Here is a 21,817-nt window from a genome sequence, read left to right as displayed (position 1 = left end):
AATCTATAAAGCTAGTCGTTTTATTTTACTTAGACCAAAAATTAACATAGGTCTTTTTTCTTTTGAATTTTATTCACACCTAAGATCTATAAAATTACTTACCTCCGTAAAGGAGTTCCAATGAAATCAAAGTTTAACATTCAAATTTGAATTAGAGACGTTTAGAATAATGAATCGACATCAATTAAAACACTTAAATGCTAGGCTCTTTAACCATTATTGTAGCTCACCATATGTATTATATGGCAGTACCTCGCCAGTTGCTACTGACTACAGTACACAAGTATCATTGTTGACACATCATATTTGAATTGGTGATGTAGCATTCATACTACAAGAATCTTGAGAAAGGATACAACATTACAAACAATATTTTGCAAGTTACATCAGTTACAAATACTTAAAAATAAGTATTGTAAAATTAATCCCACAATAAAACCATAAGAGAGAAAAAAGGAAGAAGAAAAAAAACTCAGTTGACCAACCACATAGCACTGTACAAAAATTACAGCTTGCTATTCTCTCTCCATACTTTTCCACAGGTCTTATATGTTTAGGAACCCATGGTACTATTTTTTTTTAAGACCGAAAAACCCGTCAGGAACCGACCATTTGGGCCAACCGCAACCTTCAAAACTCGGAGATGATGGGCCCGCCCCATGACACTATAAAAAATTTCCAGAGATTGTGTTATTGGCAAAGATCAATCAACTACAAGAAGGACTAACTTGTAGATACAAAGGGAAATATATGACCAAAACCAACCCCATCCAATTATGTTGCAAAAGAATGCTCTATAAACAATTTACCAACCATTGCGTACACGAGGTGAAAGATCAGTAGCTCCTCTAGGTTTCTGCTCCAAAAAAACAAGATAATTTTGTGATTTATGTGCCAAGTAAACGAGGATTCGATCTACAAAGTAATGATAATACATACAAGCTCCACTTGCCACTTTCAAGAAGATGCGTTCTTTTCTTGTTCGAGTATGGCAGCCTCTCTAAGTGCGATTAGTGCCTCATTTTCCTTCCCCAATGTGAAAAGAGAAGCGGCTTGCAGATATGATGCAATATGCCAAACAGGAGATATCACTTGTGCTTGTACTATGTCATTGAGAGCTTCTTGTGGCATATCATTCATGAGATAAGACAGACTACGACGAACATATACAGTTGGGGAGACCATAGTTCCAACATCAATAAACTGCAAGAGCAAGCAAAGTAATAAATAAAAATGTAGTCCAGAAATAGATTACATTCACATTGCAAGGTAGCTTATAGCATAAACATTCAACAGAGATCAAAATTCCAAGAGGAGGTAAGTAACAAATCAATTACTCCCTCTATTTCACAATTTGTTTGCCTTACTTTCCTTTTTAGTTTGTTTCAAAAAGAACGCCTCTTTCCTAATTTGACAAGCATTCTTTACTTTCTTAAACTCTGTGCCCAGTCAAACTAAGACAAACAAATTGAAACGGAGGGAGAGTATTTTCTATATGCCATTTGTTTTTTTCTCACCAGTGTGTATAAGCCTTCATCCACTAGACGATGCCTATGTTTAGAAAGAGTACTTGGTAGAAAGAACTAGGACTTGAAATACACAAGGAAAATCTTGCTAGTCATATCAGAACTGTCAGCGGGAAGCGAGATTGTTTATCAAAATACATGCTGGTTTAGAAGAGGAATAGCGGATTTCCAACCTGCGTATAGCAATCAATGGCAGCACTAAAATCCTTATTCTTGAAAGCAACATCACCCTTTTTCTTTGAGTTCAATGTTTCCAGCATCTGATCTGTCCACATTTGAAATGAAAGCTGCAAGCAAGAAAATAAGTGTAATTATCATGAGATGCTAATTAATTGGTTCGTAAAGACATATAAGCTGTTGAATGTGATCACAATATGAATTACCAACATGCATCTAACATCTCTACACCAAGAGAGAGCTCATACAACATTAAGGAAACGGCATTAATACTATAGAACAGGAACAAGTTATAGAAGTTCAGAAAGCATGCATAGACAAGACCAGAAAGAATAATTATTGATAGACAAACCTCAGTAGCTGCTCCCCCGTCATCTTTGTACCCAAGCGCTTCTAAGATCTCATGGATGGCAGTCAAGTCCGTTTTCAGGCAAGCTTCACCAAGTGGAGATAGAGGCATAGTTTCGCCATTACATGATATACCCATTAATACATGAGAGGGAACCTGAAAAACAAGTAATGGATGATTTATGGTGCATTTTTCTATCAGCCGTTATAGATGAGATAAATCAAGTTAATGGAAAATAAATGTAACCTAGATGCTTCTCACCATATTCTAGTTCTCGCTTTGACTATAACTACTGTATCTCAGAAGTGTTTAGAAACAGAGAAGTTATTTATCTAATAAAAAAAATTAAACAATTCCTTGCAAGCAGCTCCATATCCTCCTACTCTCTGACAGATTTTTTATTAGATCAGTTTCATTAATCATAATCCATTTTGTCCGTCATCTAGAAAATCCATTTATAGAGCTAATAACTAATCAATTTTCAAGGAAACTGATTCTTACTTACCATAAATAAGGATAAACAGTTGTCTATTATACAAAACATTTTAAAAAAAAAAAATTATCATTATAGCTAATACTTAAAATTCAAGAAATTGGATAATCATTATCATTTATAGCTAATATAGAAATTCATTATATCCGTATCATACATACAAACACCTAGAAGATTTCACGGGTGACTTTCCAGGTCTAAGCAAACAGTCTCACATAAAATGTCTAGCAAAGTTCTTAAAGACATTTTGTTTGGTTGCCGTGGAGAAAACCAGTACTAAAACAAAATTATACAAACGAAAAAGCTTCAGAAAAAAAAAATGTAAAAAGCAAAAGCAACCAAACATATAGGCAGAAAAAGAAATACAACAAAAATTATGCCTCGGTCTCTAACAAGTTTGGGTTAGCTACATGAATCTACATTGACCATATTTCTCCATTTAAATTCAGCTAAGGAAAACATTACGCGTAGGACTCTCAGATCCATAAAACTCGAGAAGCTAATAATTGATATTAGACAACATAAGAAAAGCACAAACCTCGGCTTCTTTTTGAAGAGGATATAATGCAGCAACTAATGACTTTAGATTCGGCCGCTCACGAGGCTCGTATTGGAGACATCTTGAAGCAATCCGTACCAATTCAGTTATGTCATCAGTAGAAAACTGACCTTCCAAGCAAGAATCAGTTAGCATCTCAAGATTCCGGTCTTTTATCAGATCCAGTGCCTGACATAAGTAGATACATATTAGAAGGAACAAGAGCACTGGGAAGAATTGTGTTAACTCATGTAGAGCTCATCCAAAGTGCAAATGGTGCCATGCGATCACAGTTGTCATTAAGTACGTAGCATATGATACCTTCAAACTCAAAACTTGAGTTGGCTCGAAAAGAATCGATAATCTATTTATGTAGCCACAGAAAGATATACTTATTGAAGAGAAACTAAAAAAAATGTAGGACACTTGTTGTCATGTTTTCTTGTCACAATCTAAGTTGCCCGGACTCTTCAAAATCCCTGCCACACTCGTGTCGACATGACACGGGCGTGATGTGGGTGTGGGATGCACACCAAATTTGGTCAACTTACCTCGGGCGCTTTGGCCACATGAATGACCAAGAAGTATAGATTAATTGGGTATTTCGTTCAATTTTTGGTTTTATGTCATATATATATAATTATTTTTGAGAAGGGTATATACATCTATAATTATATTAAGTATGAGAATGCTTTGCTATAACACCAACTATCTTATGAATAAAATATTAGACGTTTATCAAGAAATAAATTTTATTTGCAAGTTCAGTAACTTTAATTAATCGAAATATATACTTTATATGTTGCGATATACATTTATTGGGGGTATCCCAGCATCCGTATCCACACTCGGATCCACACCCCTGAATCCTAAAATTTATGTGATGAAGAATCCGACCTCTAGATCCATACCTGTATCAGATACCCACACCCAAGTCCGAGCAACATAGGTCACAATAAAGTGTGAGCAATATGGTTGTAAGGAACATTTAACTTAAAAAGGAAACAAATTTAGCAGGAAAACCATACATGGCTAGGAGGGATGTGCTTTCCACTGAGAAGGTCAAGCAAAAGTGTCCCGAAGCTAAATATCACACTCTCGGGGGTGATCCTTCCTACAAAAGTTTCAAAAGAACTGAGTGAACTAAAACAAGTTCAGTAATACAAGAAAGATAAATGTAATTAACACCATGAATTCAATGAACCCTACACATTGAATGGGTTGCAACAAAATCCTACAAGGCTACACAAATGCTATAATAGTCAAAGTGGCTCCTTTTGTCTTAATAAGTCAAATTAGCTCGTGGAAGACATTCCCCTTTTTTTTTTCTTTTGAAATTGGTAACTGTAGAAGACATTCCCCTTTAATCTTGTAAGTAATAGAAAGTGTTAACAAGGGCTTTCCAGGGAACATGCAAGAGACCTCAAATCAAAGATTTTTTTATACTTTTAGCATACCATACATAGTAGCAAAACATATCATCCCCCTCTCTCCCTACTCTCTCTAATAACTAAAACTTTTCGACAAGGCAGTTTTAATGTTCATAGACTTTAGTACAAACATTCAAATTCATTCTCCAACATCCACAGCGACCATGACTTATACTACAACAACAACTGCTCTCAATCTCAATCAAGTTGATGTCCACTATATAAATTCTCATTATCCATGTCGTCCTATGTAAACCTGTCTTATTCTAATATTTACAAAAAAAATTAAGTTTTCTAGCATAAGAAGTTCTCCGCATTTCCTATTAGCATATAGATCTCCAATAAGAATAAAACGCTCCTAGCAAACATTGGATCTAAAGTAAGCATATCAACATGAATAAAACTTAATCCCAACTAATTGGTATCACATACATGGATCTTTTTCTTCCACTATGTCCTATTTTTTGCCAAGTCCTCATGGATTCAAGAGATTCTCGATCTTTTGAAACACTTTCTCTCCATGCGATTTTAGGTTTACCCCATGCCTTTTTAACACCTTCAATCATCATATTTTCACAGATAGATGCATCTGGAGGTCAACGTAAGAAACTACCAAACCATCTCAAGAGACCTTCTCTTCATTTATCCTCTACGATGATAGAAAGTCTCTTGAGATGGTTTGGTCATTTCCTATATCGACCCAGGGCCTAGTGGTAAGAGCGGAGTGAGTGATGTGTGTTTAGACGCACGCAGAGGTTCAAACCATTCCGCAGACAAAAGTCTGGTATTTGAGTGGAGAAGGGTAGTGGGGCAAGCCCATTATCCATCAAGTTTAGAACCACAGGGCGCAGGCCAGTACAGAGATTTCTCAGTTATCAAGAAAATGCATTACATACACCGTGCGCCGAATATTTTCTAAAGATAACTCAAGAGACCTAGTTCTATAACCAGTACCCATATTAGCACTTCAATTTCAATGGATATGCATGCCATACAACTTCATAACAACTGAAAGTGTTCCAAAGAAAAACAGCAGGCAGCTCAACTGGTAGTGGTTGGTTAGTGTGTGACTCATTAAATGACAGAAAATTATGCCTTAAGTTGGCCACATTTTTTATTAGGATAGCTCTTACCTGTCCTCAAATATTCAGGAGGAGTAAATGCCAAGTTTGTGCTGTAACTTTTTCCATCTCGACTGTTCTTCATCAAACCAAAGCAAGAGAGTCGGGGATCACCATCCTGCGAAATAGACGGAGGCAACCATTATAGGCATTTAAGTACTTGAACTGCAACATATAATAATACCAATGAAAAGATATCTACTTACTTCATCGAATAATATTCTATAAGCATTAAGATCATGATAAAGAGCACGCCCTTTGCCTGTACAATATTCAAGAGCCTGCGAAATATACAAGGCCACCCTTAACCGCATCGCCCACTTCATTGGTTGTGTATCCCCTGAGTTAAGCTCTCGTAAATAAGTCAACTGAATTTCATTAATCATTATCAACGAAATAATAAAGGAAATTCATGGTTTTTCAGTCATCCTTAAAGCAGTTAAATCAAATAGGGATCCCATATCAATATACTATCCAATCTCATTTTTCACTTTCCCATAATTGCTCTATAGGTGAAGTTTGGATAAGCTCTTCACAATTTCTAACCAAAGCTAGAAAGAAAAAGATAGAGAAAAGAAAAAGAAATGTACCAAGTATAAAAATTGCCAAACTGATTAACCTCGTCTGTTTCTTTGACTTCATTATGATAGTCATTCCTTCGCTCTCTTCTCAAACTAATCCAGTATGCTTCTCTCATCACATAAATCTACCATAACAGATTCGAGCTAACACTGAAAACACGTCTAGTTGAGCATTTAAACCACAAGTAACCGACCCACTTTAGCTTGAAACAGACAATGCTGGTTGCAAAAGTAGAGCACAATTTGAGAAACAGAGGAAGACAAATATGTGCGATTAGGGCTGGCAAAATGGTTCAAGAAACAAGTAACCATCCAATCCGACCCATTAGACATGGGTTCAATAACTGACTTTTTAAAAATGAATCAAATATGGATATTATCCATATTATCCACTAAAATAAATGAATATAAAGATGGATAATATGGATATCCATATTATCAATACCCATTTGTCCGCTTTCATGAGTTCTTACTTTCTGGAAATCTAAGCTTTATTTTGGCTTTTAACTTGTGTTCTCACCTGACTATTCCTGAAACCATGGATAATATGGATATATATATATATATATATTATCCACCAGTCAACCCATTTTTTATCTATGTTAAATATGGGCGGGTCAGATATTTTATCAGTTTTTGTTTAACCCATTTTCGACCCGCCCGCTTGCCACTCCTATTTGTGATATTGGGTCTGGGAGACTTAAGGTGATCCGTTGTAGGATTCCTATCAAGAGACATGGTAAAAGGGGTAGCTGTGCTACTAGCCCTAGTAGAAGGAGAAAGCAACAGCAGTAGCGGTGTGTGAACATTTGAATTTGTGGATGAACGAGAAAGGTGATGATCTTTAAAGACTCTGTATAATGACCTCCATGTATGGACATGCTAGCAAGAAAACACAATTTCACTTCAGAATTTAAGCAAATATACATGAGAACAAAGTTAGAACCCAAAGAACTATTTTTTGATAAAGCAAAAGAAATGGGAAGTCATTCTCTAATCTTTGTTTGGGGAATTTCAGAACAAGATTGCAGATTGGATCCGCTCTTGTTATCTAATTAGAACTGAAAAAATCTAGCTGCACCATCATCCAGCTTACAACTATCAATTAAGACAAAAATCCCTTCAATAAAATTAGTTCCGCATATCTAATATTCAACATTTATATAAATATAACATATCATCAGTACATAAAATATGTATTACCAATGAACAAATAGAGAAAATAAAGAAATTAAAAGAAACAGCAATACATGTTTATAACTTATAAGCACGTTTCTCTGTAAGCAAACTAAATTTGAATTTGTTTCACTCTAAGTCGCCCTTGGAATAAAACCGGTTCAGAGGTGGGGAAACAAAAGTATCAATGTAAACGGACTTACAATGAAATAGATGCTTTGCAAGTGTCTCATTGGGCAAGAATTCTGCAACTAGCAACCTCTCATCACCCTCGCAACAACAGCCAAGAAGATTTGCTAACCTATTGTTGCGGAGTTGACCAACGGACCTTGCTTCTTCCTGAAGTTTCCCATATGAAGTAAGAAAATCAAGTTCGAATCTATTGCTTAACTAAGTTAAGCATTGGTCAGCAGGTGAATCACAAGTTAACTACAAGCTACAAATACAGTCAAAAGAGTGTAAGCAGCGAAAATCTAAGGCACGCATTCATTTCTCTGTTTCCATTTTGTTGTTGATGCATCAGATACATAGAACTCCTTCCGTTTCAATTTGTTTGCCTTACTTTCCTTTTAAGTCTGTTCAAAAAAGAATGCATCTTTCCTAATTTTGGCAACTCCTTAATTTCAACATTCCACCTGGCATGATTAAGACCACAAGATTAAAGGGCATTTTGGTACATTATACATAACTTTGGTTAATAACCACAAGATTCAAAAGTCTTCTTTACTTTCTTAAACTCCGTGCCCAGTCAAAATAAGACAAATAAATTGACACGGAGAGGGAGTATACGGAGTAATTTAAAAAAAAAAAAAAAAAAAAAACTGAACTGGAATGATGCCACCTCATACTCACTTAATATCCAATTACCTTTTTATTTACAATTTTCTATTCTTGTCACAATAAATCATCACCAACATTTAATATAAGAAGAGAAAAAGGGAATCATATCATTTTAGATTAGATAAATATGGGGACATTTTCCATAAAGTTGAAATATATCAAGGAATTAACAGACAAGCTCTTTCAGAACTACTTACTAAAAACTGGCGGGAATCAGGCCATGCAGATCTATTGAAGCGTTTAACAGCAACCGACCTCTGGTTTTCCAGCTTTCCTTTATAAACAACATTTGGAGCTTTTTCACCATGTTCCGAAACTATATTCTCTACAGCAAATGCAGATGTAGCTATCCTGAGCTGATCAAATGTAAACTCACAGAATGCTGGCAAATCGCCAACTTCGTCTTTCTCCTCATCTATTAGAAGCACGAAACCAAATAAAATAACAATCATTAGACACTGCAGGAGGATGGTGACATAGTAAAGCTTTCAATAAAAGAAAACTCCCTCAGTTCACTTTTCCTTGTCAAATATACTAAAAATAAATTCACTTTTACTTGTCCAGTTCAGCATATCAAGAGAAAAACAATACTCTTTTTCCTGTTTTAACCTTAACATTAACTACTCATTGCCCAAATCATTTCCCAAGTCGTCTTGAAATCCTGATAGTTAAGGGTATTATGGTAAAATGCACTTCATTAATTATTTCTCAAGGGGAGTGCAAAGTCTATTGTGGACAAGTAAAAGTGAACAAAGGGAGTACATACCAGGATTTTGAGCCTCGTGAATGGGGCCACTCTGTCCTTCCCAGCAACAAGAGGCAAGTTTAGAACACTCACAACCCATCACACTACCCCACTGGTTTAAAGCCTTTAGTAGCTTTGAGTTTGTAGCACAACCCGACAAATCACACTTTCTATTGCTTCAACATCTGCATTCGGCTGCATTGAACCAAACGGTCAGTTCTAGTTAATTCTAAGCTCAATTCTAGTTAACGATTCCCTGGGACCTCCAAATGTTTCCTGATATACACAACAGAAACTGTACAACAGCACTTTCAAATCCAAAACTCAAGAACTGCATAGAAATTCCAGGGTCCCGATATGTCAAAAAGGGAAATGCAGTAGAAAACTACAGTAAAAATCCTAAACCTCAATCACAAACTAGTTGGGGTTTGCTATATGAATCCGTTCTGTCCATTTGCTTTATACGTGCCTATTCCGTTCCGAAAGAAGGCCAAGACCATATACATTTTACTTTAGCTCCATCAGAAATCAAGCAAATAGCATTAGCAGAATCAGCAAAAGAAAGTACCTTTAATATCACATCAAAGCTGAGTCAAGCGATATCCAAAACACAAACTTTCTCTGCAATGAAACCAATTCCGGCCCACCAAAAAGCTTCCTTTTTCAACTGAATCAACAGAAAACTTCAACATCACCTGAACTCTATATAGGTCAACCCAAGTCAAAATCAAAGCACAAGCTTACTGCATAAAAAATCCACCTAAAAGGCTAAAAACACACAACCTTAAAAGCCTATAGCTCAAGAAACAGATGAGAAAGAGCAATAAAAATGAATTCTTGATTCTTTCTCAAACCCACATCAAAATTAAAGCTTTAAGCTTAATGCACAAAATCCCACATACAAAATACAAAAATAACAAGAATCCATAGAGAAACTAACCCAATAACAGTTCCTGAACGAAGTGGCTGAATTGGTGGTTCTTTGTTTAAATTAACTGTAAAGACAAAAGATTTAGAGTCAACAGACCTGAACCTTATAAGTCAACCCAAGTCAACATCAAAGCTAAAGCTTAATGCATAAAAAATCCACCTAAAAACACATAACCATAAAAAGCCCATGTAAATATACAAGTATCTAAGACAGCTCAAGTAACAGACAAGAAAGAGCAATAAAAATGGATTCTTGATTCTTCCCACAACCCACATCAAAATTAAAACTTCAAGGTCAATGCACCAAAACCCACATACAAGACACAAAAGTAACAAGACCCATACACATATATCTACAGACAGCTCAAGAAATAGATGAGGAAAAGCAATAAAAATGAATTCTTGATTCTTTCTTCAACCCACATCAAAATTAAAGCTTTAAGCTTAATGCACACAAAAATAACAAGAATCCATATAGAAACTAACCCAATAACATTTCCTGAACAAAGTGGGCTGATTTGGTGGTTCTTTGTTTAAATTAACTATAAAGACAAAAGATTTGGAGTCAACAGACCTGAACCTTATAGGTCAACCCAAGTCAAAATCAAAGCTTAAGCTTAATGCATAAAAAATCCACCCAAAAACACACAACCTTAAAAACCCATATATATATACTACATGTGTCTATAGATAGCTCAAGAAATAGATGAGAAAGAGTAATAAAAATGGATTCTTGATTCTTCCCACAACCCACATCAAAATTAAAGCTTTAAGCTCAATGCACCAAAACCCACAAACAAAACATAAAATAACAATACCCATATAACATATATACATGTATCTGCATATAGCTCAATAAATAGATGAGAAAGATCAATAAAAATGGATTCTTGATTCTTTCTTCAGCCCACATCAAAATTAAAGCTTTAAGCTCAATGCACCAAAACCCACATACAAAACACCAAAATAACAACACCCACACAAATATATCTACAGATAGCTCAAGAAATAGATGAGGAAAAGCAATAAAAATGAATTCTTGATTCTTTCTACAACTCACATCAAAATTAAAACTTCAAGCTTAATCCACAAAACCCCACATACAAAACACAAAAATAACAACACCCATACACATATATACATATATCTACAGATAGCTCAATAAACAGATGAGAAAGAACAATAAAAATGGATTCTTGATTCTTCCCACAACCCACATCAAAATTAAAGCTTCAAGCTCAATGCACCAAAACCCACATACAAAACACAAAAGTAACAGCACCCATACACATATATCTACAGATAGCTCAAGAAATAGAGGAGGAAAAGCAATAAAAATGAATTCTTGATTCTTTCTTCAACCCACATCAAAATTAAAACTTCAAGCTTAATGCACAAATCCCACATACAAAACACAAAAATAAATATATACATATATATATATGGCTAAGAAATAGAAATAGAAACTAAACCAATAAAAGTTCCTGCTGACAGTGAACTGAATTCTTGATTCTTTGTTTAAATTAAACTGTAAAGACAGAAGATCAATAAAGTGAATAAAGAAAGAGAAAGGAGTCAGTAAAAAGTGAGAATATTCATATTCATATAATATAGTAATAATCATTATAGAGTAGATGGGATAAAATGAAAAATGTGACTGTACAGATCCATTTTAGTGTGTACAACTGTACATGTACAGTTGCTCCATTATTTATTATTATTAAGCATAATTTTTGTGTTTCTTTCATGATGACAAAACTTTTTTTTCCCCTATATTTAGGACACCTAAGAACCATAATCATTAGTCTTTTAAAATTTAGAAAAAAGTTGTCAGTATTTGAAAAAAAAAAAAAAAAGTAGAACTTGTCATCATTCCGCCTAAGTTGATCAACTGTCACTCCCTACGTGAATATTAGCGACTTCTCTTTTTTTTTTAAAAAAAAAAAAATCTATTTTTAATGATTTGTTCGGTTTTTTACATTGTTTCTGGTTTAATATATTTGATATCTATTTTGAGGTTCGATTAACTAGATACGCGTCGGACGCTTGCTTGTTTAATATTACTAGTAACTATTATAGAAAAATATTGTTCCTTGAGACAACCACTAGTTTAAGTAGGCGTTTGGTTATGAAAACCAAATATTTTTCACTTTATTTGAAATTTTGAAGTTGAAGTCGAAGATAGAGTTATGTTTGGTTATAGTTTTTGCAAAGAATATTTGATTATTTGAATGTATTGAAAGTGAAAAATGTGGGGAAAAAAAAGTAAAAACAAGGTTTTAGGTGTTCAAGTTGTATTTGAAATTTTCATGGCCAAACGCTGATTTTCAAATAAAGTGAAATAATTTTTCAGAAAAAAAGTGCAAAATTCTCATGGCCAAACGGGTCCTATTGTTGAATCTCGTTCGGTTATTAATTGTACTAATGATTCAAACTCCCAATAAATACGTAAGTTGATTGTATGATTAACTCTATTAATTGGTATTATTTGAGGATGTCAACGAATTATGTAGGAAATGAAGTTTCTATTGTTAAATCATGCTTGTATTAGTGTAAATGTGACTAAAACTCTCAATATAAATACGTAAGTTGATCGTATAATTAACTCTAGTTAATCCATATTATTTGAGGATGGTAATGAGTTAAGTAGGAAATGAAGTTTCAATTGTTAAATCTCGTGTGCTTGTTAATGCAAGTGTGATTCAAACTCCTTATATAACACGTTAGTTGATCATATAATTAACTCTAGTAATCCATACTATTTCAGGATGTTAATGAATTAAGCAGGAAATAAAGTTTCAATTGTTAAATCTCTTGTTTCTATTAATGCAAGTGTGATTCAAACTTCCGACATAAACACGTAAGGTGATTATATAATTAACTCTAGTAATCCATAGTATTTGAGGATGTTAATGAACTAAGTAGGAAATGAACGTGGTAAACATTTCTAACATTGGGGTGTTCTTCAAGCTTGAATCCAAATGGTTCAAACCTATAATTCTGATAAAACTAAAGAATATTAGTTGACTAAAACTTCAAACCAAAGCCTAATCCAATAATCTCAAAATGATGTTATCCAAATTCAACTGAAGTTTTTTTAAACCATTAAGGTTGGTTTAGCTATTTGCAAATTTAGAAGACTTGCATCTTCTTAAACACGAAATATATTCTAGCAAAAGATACAAAAAAATAAAAAAGAAATCATTCTCTAACACTTCAAAGTTTACATTCCATTATAGCTTTTACATAGTTTTCAAGCTGTATTTTTTGTCATGAACAATTTTACTCTGCTAATGCGTAACAGGATTCAAATGGTAAAAGAATACTACTCCAACATTCACAACATAACTTCAGAAGACAGAATACCAAGTAATAGAGAAATTGAAAACTTAACTAAATTATGAACTATCACATTCAAGTTCTAAGTATACATACAATATGAACATCATCAAGGAACTCATCCCAAGTAATAGAGAAATTGAAAAATTAACTAAATTATGAAATATCACATTCAAGTTCTAAGTATATATTCAATATTAACATCATCAAGGAATTCATCAACTTCCAAATGTCTAATTCATCTCCTAATCTTCTTCTGTAAGCGCAGCAACTGTACTCTTAGTTTTAAATCTAAGGTCGACTTAGAATTAAACTATACATAACAAAAAGGTGAACACACCAAACAATGGAATTCGATAAATTAACATCGCAATCATCCAGTCTGTAATAGAATTTGTCATCACGAATGGCCATTGCCTAGCAATCAGTTCATGACACAGCACCTACTTTGAAGAACAATATTCTTTCATTGTAGCAGAATCATCCAAGAGCGTTGTCACGCCTAAAATGGGAGCTGTTTTTATGCGAAAACAAAAGGAGGATAAAGGGGAGTTATTCGGCATCTAAGACGATGAGTTTTAGCTGGAACAAAGAGACTGAAAATCATAGAGGTTCTAATAATAAGGGCAGAAAAGAATAGAAAAAGAAGGGCATCTTCCATCAACTAAACAACAAGGGCAGTATAAGGGAATAGGTATCCTGAATGAATGTCAATGAGGAAATAAATTAATAAGAATACACTGATTTTTTAATATATTACAAGCTTTTCATTTGCTGCCAACGTTTTTAACTAACAAGTTCGAGTGCAATGTCTTCTCTGTTCTACGCTTTCACAACAGTAGAAAGATCCTCATTTGTGTTACACTCTTCAATTCCTTTAGAGCTCATTTCTGAACATATAATCTGTGCCTCTTGCAATCTTCCTTCTTCTCGAAGGCCAGATAATAACTCGTTACAGATATTGGCTACCGGGAGAAGACCATTGTCAACCATCTCTCTATACCAAATGTATGCACCAGAAAAATCTTTAACTTTGCAATGCCCTTCGACCAGAATATTATAAGTCTCATCATTGGGAACAATATTGTTAGCCTTCATCTGATCAACAAGATTCTTGGCTTCTTCACGTTTTCCCTCTTTCAAATGCACCATAATCAAGCTATTGTACGTCTTCTTGTCAGAAGGAATCCCTCGTTCCACCATCTCTATGTGCATATCAAGTGACTTTTGAACCTCTCCATGTAAAGCATAGCAATGGATGAGCTCGTTATATACCACTCGGTCAGGAGAAAGATCCATCTGAGACATTTCTTGAACAATTTTGTCGATTAACACCAGTCCATTCTTTTCCTTTTTGCAAACTCTAATTAGAGGATGAATTGTGTTCATTGTAGGCTTTATTCCAGAAGTTTTCATCTTCTCATACGTTTGGAAACACTTTTCGGTGTCCCCTGCATCTGAATATGCAGAGATTAAAGAATTGTACGTGATAACATCTGGAGTTAAACCCTTGACTAAAATATGCGCAGCCAAATCCTCAGCTTCTTTGATCATACCCTTTTTGCAAAACCCATTTATTAGAGTATTGTATGTAACCAGTGTTGTTTCTATATCACTTTCTAGCATCTTCTCGAAACATACGAAAGCATTACTCATTGTTCCTCTCATGCAATGTCCATCTATAAGCATATTATAGACCTGTGCATTCGGTTTAACCCCTCTACTAATCATGTCACTTAAGGCTACATCAGCTTCAAGAAGCCTACCATCCTTACACAAAGACTTGATTAGAGAACCGTATGTAATTACATTAGGCTTCAATCCATTCTTTTCCATCTCCTCAAGAATCTCAAAACACCTCACGAAATCCCGCTTGCGACCATATCCATCAATTAAGATGTTATATGTCTGCTCATTCGGGGAAACTGGCTTCTCGAGCATTTTCCTTAACCATTCTTTTGCCTCTTCCATCATACCCAATTCACAGAATTTCGCGATTAGAGTATTAAATGTGACACAGCTCGGCTTCACCCCAGAAATTTCCATTTCGTCAATAGTTGAATAAGCCTTCTCCATATTGCCTTCTTTGCAATAACCGCTCAAAATGGTATTAAACAACACCTCCGTAGGAGTAAGCCCGTTTTCCATCAACTTCTTCAAAATCTCTTCAGCCTTATCCGTCTTCCCTTTCTTGCACAAGCCATTCAACAAAACACTACACGTGTACTCGTTCATTTGCACCCCTTTCTTAACAGCTTCTTCAAACAACGCCAACGAGGAATTAACATCATCACATCTCGAATGCCCATCGAAAAGTATACTATAAGTAAACCCATCAGGTACAAATCCACAACCCTTCATTTCCTCAACTACGCGATCAACTTCCTCCATCTTCCCCGACTTACAAAGTCCACTAAGCAACGTATTAAACGTCACGATATTAGGTTCCACATTATCACTCCTCATCTTTTCTCTCAACTTAAAAGCCTCATCCAACTTCCCAATCTTACAATACCCATCCATAAGAATATTATACGTCACCTTACTCGGTCCAACTCTTCTCTCAAGCATTTCATCGAACAATTTTCGCGCTTCGACAACTCTCTTCTCTTTACACAACCCACCTATAACTACATTATACACAAACTCATTAGGACTCAACCTAACACTTCTCATACAACTCAACAACTCCAAACCCTTACCCAAATCACCAATTTTCACAGCTGATTGTATAGCTTTACCATAACTAAACCTATCAACTCTTATACCCCAATTCATAACATCACTAAAAACTTCAAGGGTCTTTTTGTACATCCTCAAACTATTCAAAGATTCAAGAAACACATTAAAACATGATAAAGATACAAATTTTTTATCATTTCTTATCAAAAAATAAAGTTCTTGAGCTTCATTTATAAGTTTCTTCTCTAAATAAACTGATAACAACAAATCTGAGTAAATTGGTTTTGTTGGGGAAGGTTGAAAAAGAGTATAAAGTTGAAAAACTGAGTTTTTATGAATAAGGGTACCCAAAATACCCTTTGCATTTTCAGTACGATGTTGTTGGAGTAAAATTCGGAGTTTCCTAAGATGTTCTTCAAGATTTTGAGTTGATGGATTTGTGGGGTTTTCATTTTTGATAGTATTGGTTTGTTCTTGGTTTAGAAATTGAGTTGAATGGTAGAATTTGCAAGCAAAAGGATGATTATTTGTGGTGGAAACTTTGAAGGAACGGCGAATCATAAAGCTTTTGGACATTTTATCGAATACCTGAAGTGCAGTTTTACAGTTCAGTGGAATGCTTGTATCATTCGATATTTTCGTTGTTTTATTAAGTATTTGTGACTTGCGGGGATGAAATATTACATTAAAATGATAAAATAATAGTGTTAATTTAGTTTATTTAAAGGAAAAATGGTTTAAAATATCCCTCAACTATTCGAAATATGTTAAATTTACCCTCCGTTACGTTTTTGCTCAAAATGTCCTTGTCATTGTGTTTTTAGCTTAACGTTATCCTCCAATCAGCAAAATAGCTCAAAAATACTTTTCTGCTGACGGTTGAAATTAGTCATTTTCTCCTTTGAAACAGGGTAATTTTGTTTTTTCTGGGGTGGGGGTGGGGGTGGGGTGAATGTGTAGACATATAATAACAACATGATAAATTAGTAGTATGAACACTTTCAATTTTAACAAATAAAAAATGATAGGTACTGTTTTCTTTGAAGTATTGCGACTTCAGGATGAAATATTACATCAAAATGATAAAACAATAGTGTTAATTTAGTCTAGAGATAATGGTCAAAAATTCACCTCAAGACCTTTTTTCGAGTTTATGAACTATCACCAATTAATTTGCAAAACACAATACCATCAACACCAACTGGTTTGCAAAACACACATCAACTATCAGTTGTTCACTTTTAATGAGGTGTGTTTTGCAAACTAGTTGGTGATAGTTCAGGTAGGAAAAGTAAACAATTGATAGTTGAGGAGCGTTTTGCACATTAGTTGGTGATATTTTAAGTAGAAAACTCTGACACTTGATAGTTCAGGCAAGAAACTCAAAAAAATATGATACTTGAGGTATGTTTTTGATCTTTAACTCTTTAGTTTAATTAAAAGGAAATGGGCCAAAAATACCCCTCGACTATTTGAAATATCAAAGTTACACTCTGTTAGGTTTTTTGCAAGTTGAAGAACAAACTTGCAATGCAATTTCAGGTAAATGCAAGTACATCTAAAGGTTGTGGCTTTGCATACTGGTTTTTTATGGCATGTTATATGATCCTGCAAATGGTCGTTACGGGTCCACAAGCAAAAGCATAAAATGCATTTGAGGAATGCACTTTAAGGTTCGTATTTTGTGACCATAGATCAGCAACAGTAGATAAGTTTTTGGGGTCAATTTGACGGTCAAGATTAACAGGCCGTCTTTGATCTATGGTCCGTAAAATGAAGCGTACAAGCAGAAGCATAAAATGCATTTGAGGAGTGCATTTTACTGTCCGTATTTTGTGACCGTAAAACCGTAACAGTGAGCTCGAATTTTGGAACCAATTCACGCCTCAATTTACGATCCGTAAATTGCCTCCGTAAAAATCCTTTGGTGATGACGTATTATATTTTGTACCTCGATATTTGGGCTGGATTTTTCTGAATATTCATTGTATTTGAGGTACCTTGGGCCCACTATATTATATGTTTTGCTAAATTTGGCCCAACAAACACGTTTTTACTTTTTGTACTTGAAATTTGGATTAAAAGACTTTTTTGGTCATCTTTTTCCTCATGAATTTATGAAGAATCTCAAGAACACTATGAACATTCAAATTATCAACCCCTTCAATTTCAACTCTAATTGATCCCAAATTTCGGATCTAGCCTCCCCTCAACCTAGAGAACAAAGCTCACTCCAAATTGAGACCAATTAAACGCCACAAATTGAAGACCCACTTGCTTGTTCTTTAAGTTCTTTAAAAGCTTCAAACTCAACAATGGTGTATGACCCAAAAACTTTAGATCTAAGTAGATTTGATATCAAGGAACTCAAATCTACACTCAATTTCGCACAAATCCAACAACAAACCAAATTTTCAAATTTTTTTGGAATTTTCATTTTTTTTTTCAATTTTTTATTTGAGATTTTCAAAATAAGATGAACCTAGGATTGGGGATTGTAGAAACAACACTCTAGCCTAAGCTCTGATACCAAATAATACGATCCGGCTTGTAGAAGACACGGATTCAAATAACAAAAATGCGGAAATAAAAGATAGATTAGAAATCAAGGATGAGAAGTGAAGAAATTGGGATGAGAAATAAAGAGATAGAGTAAGACCCAATTAGTAAAGGAATTATAGGCAAACTTAGGTATGTCAAATCTAAAACCTCCTAATCGATTCCTACTAACAAACCTATACTATTTGATAATCAATCAAGAGTAATCCAAATGAACCACTTTATTGAAAATCAATAGAAAATGGTTTCATAGCCAACAATGGAATCCACCATAATTAACTATCACTAATCACTAGATTAGCACTACACTAAACAAACTATCACTCAATTTAGAGTATTCATCTCAACATCATTCAAAACTAACTAATGAAATAAACTAAGGCTAGTATTTATACTATTAGGCTAAAGAAGACTAGACTAACCATTACAAAAACACCCTTAATGAAATAAGGGCCTTGTTTGGTAGTCTTCTTTAGGGATAATGGCTTGAATCGTGAAATTAGCCCAACATGGGATCTTCATCTTCCAAACACCAATTGTCTTGCAATTTGTAGCCCAAATTCCCTAGCCTTGAATTTGGGATCTTGGCCATGATTTGCATCTTATAGCCACAATTTGCACTTTTAACTCTTTGCGCTTTTAGCCACTCGGTGTAGAAGCCTCCACAATCTCTTCCCATGTTATCATCCAAATGTCCCACGTCCTTCTAAGCATCCTTGTGCCATTTGTGCCATTTACGATCATATCAGTTAATAAAATAACTTAAAAACACCCTTCATGCTAATGGTTACCGCAAAATAAGAAACTGAGCAAATTTTATCCTTGAACTATTCGAAATGGAGCAGTTTTATGATATTTTTGGCAAAAAACGTAATCGAGGGTAAAATATTCGATATTTGATTCTTAGTTTAGGGTCAGTTTCGTTGTTTTTTAAAGTTAGGGGTGGCAAAAAAATATGAAAAACCGCCGGAACCTAACCATACCGAACCGATTTATAGTGTTTTTTCAATAAAACCGTGGATTTTTATTTAAGCTTATAACCGTCCCGAACAATTAGGATGGTCTTTTTAATTTATTCAAAAAACTGAAAAATTCCCGAACCAAACCAAATAACCTTACATGCATGAAATATATTTTATATATTACAAATATGTTAAATTGAATATATAAAATATATTTTATAAGTTCTGTTTCAAATATAAAAAACAATTTTGGCCATTAAAATTTTGGGCCTTTAGTTGATTGGATTTAGTTTCAAAAGGATACCTCATCTACATAGTCATACGGTCATAGATTTAGATGATTTAAGTAGGCATTTTTGGTTATAGTTAGCAGTAACAGAAGTTTACCTCTATCTTGATCTCCTCTACTATGTTGTTTGATGTATATGTATCAAATTCAAGCTGTGGTTTCTGTGACCTACAAGCTAATGTTTGTTTTGGCTCAATTCAACATTGTTGTCTTTGGCAAGTTATTCTTCTCCTTGGTCAATCAGTGAGGATTCACGTCGCGATGATGCCATCGTTGTTGTCTTGCTACTTGATATAACACATTTCAGTTTAATTACTTTGCGTAGTTTTTTAATAGCTTTTACATTAAATATTTCATAAGAAACAAATAGAAGCTTTATTTGATGGTGTACTACAAATAGGTTTGTGGAGGTCTGTTTCGTTACATTTAAATGGTGGTGTATTCTTAGGTGACACTTTAAAACTAAAATAATCGAAAATTAACCGAACCGTACTGATACCGAAGAAAAACCGAGATGATGGGACGGTCTTGAAAAGTCTAATTTTGGTTATATAAAATAAAATAACCGAAAAATTGGGATGGTATAATTTTTTTAAAATAACTGATCGAACCGTCCCATTGACACCCCTATTTAAAGTATTGCAACTTGTGAGAATGAAATACTACATTAAATAATCGGAAAAGAGTAAAAAAAATAAAATGCATTTTTTTTTATTCGAAACCCACTGCCTACAACAGTAGGGAATTTGCCTTCTGGGTCGAGCTAGTCGCACCGGGCTTGCCTAGTGCGGGTTACCTCTTTTGTGTGGCTTGCGAGCTATTACACAGAAGCTGGGTTTATCCTGTGCGCACCCGAAGGGTAGCGGCTGCGGGTTCTCATATCATAAAAAAAAAAATGCATTGAACTGTGCAAAATTGAATAAAAATGCGCTCCCTAGTAGTTTGGCACTTTGGCCCAACAACACTTGGGCTGTTAATGATTTGATTAAAAAATGAACCTATTGTTATTTAATCATTTTTTTGCGCGGAGTGCCCTTCTTTTGGGGTGGTCTTTAAATTTTGCCCCTCATATTTGTGGTCTTTAAATTATGCCCCTCATATCTTGCGGTCTTTAATTTTTGCCCTTCGCATTACAACTTTGAGCTTTCGCGCCGAAATAATGAGGTTACGAGTTCGAATCCCGCTCAGCATAAATTAAAAAAAAAAAATCGCAAGACAAGGTTTGGGTCGCGTGTATGACCGACCGCATACTTTTGTTAAGGAATTACACATTTTATGCGGGACTCGGCATACCTACGCTTATGGGCGACTTGGCGTAAGTATGCCGGGTCCGCATAACTTTGATAATTCCTTTACAAAGTTATGGCGGTGGGGGCATACTTTTAATGGGCAACTTATGCGGGCCGACTCCGGCATAACTTTTGTGAAGGAATTATCAAAGTTAGCGCCGACCCGCATACTTATGCCAAGTTCCATAAGGCATAAGATCTCGTCCGTATTAATTCCTTCACAACGCCGGTGGCATACTTTTAATGGGCAAACTTTTATAAAGGATCCGCATAAACTTTGAACGAATTATCAAAGTTATCTGACAGACCCGCATACTTATGCCAAGTCCTACCTAAAGGCATAAGTATCTTATCGCATAACTTTGGTAATTCCTTCACAAAGCCGTATCGTCGTTGAAAGACAGTTTAAATTTAAACTTACTATGCGAATTTTTTTTTTAAAATTTTAACCGCGTGGGTTGAACTTGGAACTATGGGTTTTAAATTTGAGGCAAAATTTAAAGATTTCAAATATGAGGGAAATTTAAAGACCACCTGAGCATTAACGCTCTTTATTTAATTGGTCGCCTTTTTCCTAATAAGGTATTATTTCTTTTCATTTTAAATATATATTTTTTTCTAATAAAAAATTCCTTTTCTTGTTTCTTTTCTTTTAAAAAGACCTTTTCTTCTTAGTTCTTTTAAATATGAGTTGAACGTGTCTAATTGGAACGTTTATTATACTTTTAGGTGCTAAATTGGAACATAATAAGAGGCCGTGTATCAATTAGATAATTTGACAATTCCAAATG

General features: G+C 34.6%; 2 protein-coding genes across 6 annotated transcripts; both read right to left on the bottom strand.

Moving 5' to 3' along the window:
* Positions 1 to 286: 286 nt before the first annotated feature.
* Positions 287 to 9,971, bottom strand: LOC132041181 (serine/threonine-protein kinase BSK7-like). 5 transcript variants are annotated; one of them, XR_009410922.1, is made up of 14 exons: positions 9,917 to 9,971; positions 9,545 to 9,678; positions 8,998 to 9,171; positions 8,429 to 8,646; positions 7,595 to 7,730; positions 5,841 to 5,974; positions 5,647 to 5,752; positions 4,112 to 4,197; positions 3,084 to 3,272; positions 2,056 to 2,208; positions 1,700 to 1,813; positions 940 to 1,203; positions 814 to 856; positions 287 to 665 (listed from the first exon to the last, which is right to left on the bottom strand). XR_009410922.1 is itself a non-coding variant. In XM_059432006.1 (14 exons), the coding sequence occupies exons 3-12, from the start codon at positions 9,074 to 9,076 to the stop codon at positions 958 to 960; spliced, it is 1,461 nt and encodes a 486-aa protein (XP_059287989.1). In that variant the 5' UTR covers positions 9,077 to 9,171; positions 9,545 to 9,678; positions 9,917 to 9,971; the 3' UTR covers positions 287 to 665; positions 814 to 859; positions 956 to 957. The 5 variants fall into 5 exon arrangements, 4 of the variants coding, with proteins under 4 accessions (XP_059287989.1, XP_059287986.1, XP_059287988.1 ...); XM_059432006.1 differs by having other exon boundaries at positions 814 to 859; positions 956 to 1,203; XM_059432003.1 differs by having other exon boundaries at positions 287 to 856.
* A 3,911-nt stretch (positions 9,972 to 13,882) lies between these two features.
* On the bottom strand, positions 13,883 to 16,607 carry LOC132039835 (pentatricopeptide repeat-containing protein At5g12100, mitochondrial). The gene has a single exon (XM_059430365.1). It carries the CDS (start codon positions 16,501 to 16,503, stop codon positions 14,068 to 14,070), a length of 2,436 nt encoding a protein of 811 aa, XP_059286348.1. The 5' UTR covers positions 16,504 to 16,607; the 3' UTR covers positions 13,883 to 14,067.
* Between the last annotated feature and the right edge of the window lie 5,210 nt (positions 16,608 to 21,817).

The sequence above is a fragment of the Lycium ferocissimum genome, chromosome 12 (assembly GCF_029784015.1).
Source record: "Lycium ferocissimum isolate CSIRO_LF1 chromosome 12, AGI_CSIRO_Lferr_CH_V1, whole genome shotgun sequence".
NCBI lineage: Eukaryota > Viridiplantae > Streptophyta > Magnoliopsida > Solanales > Solanaceae > Lycium > Lycium ferocissimum.
This window is presented reverse-complemented; position numbering and strand designations above follow the sequence as displayed.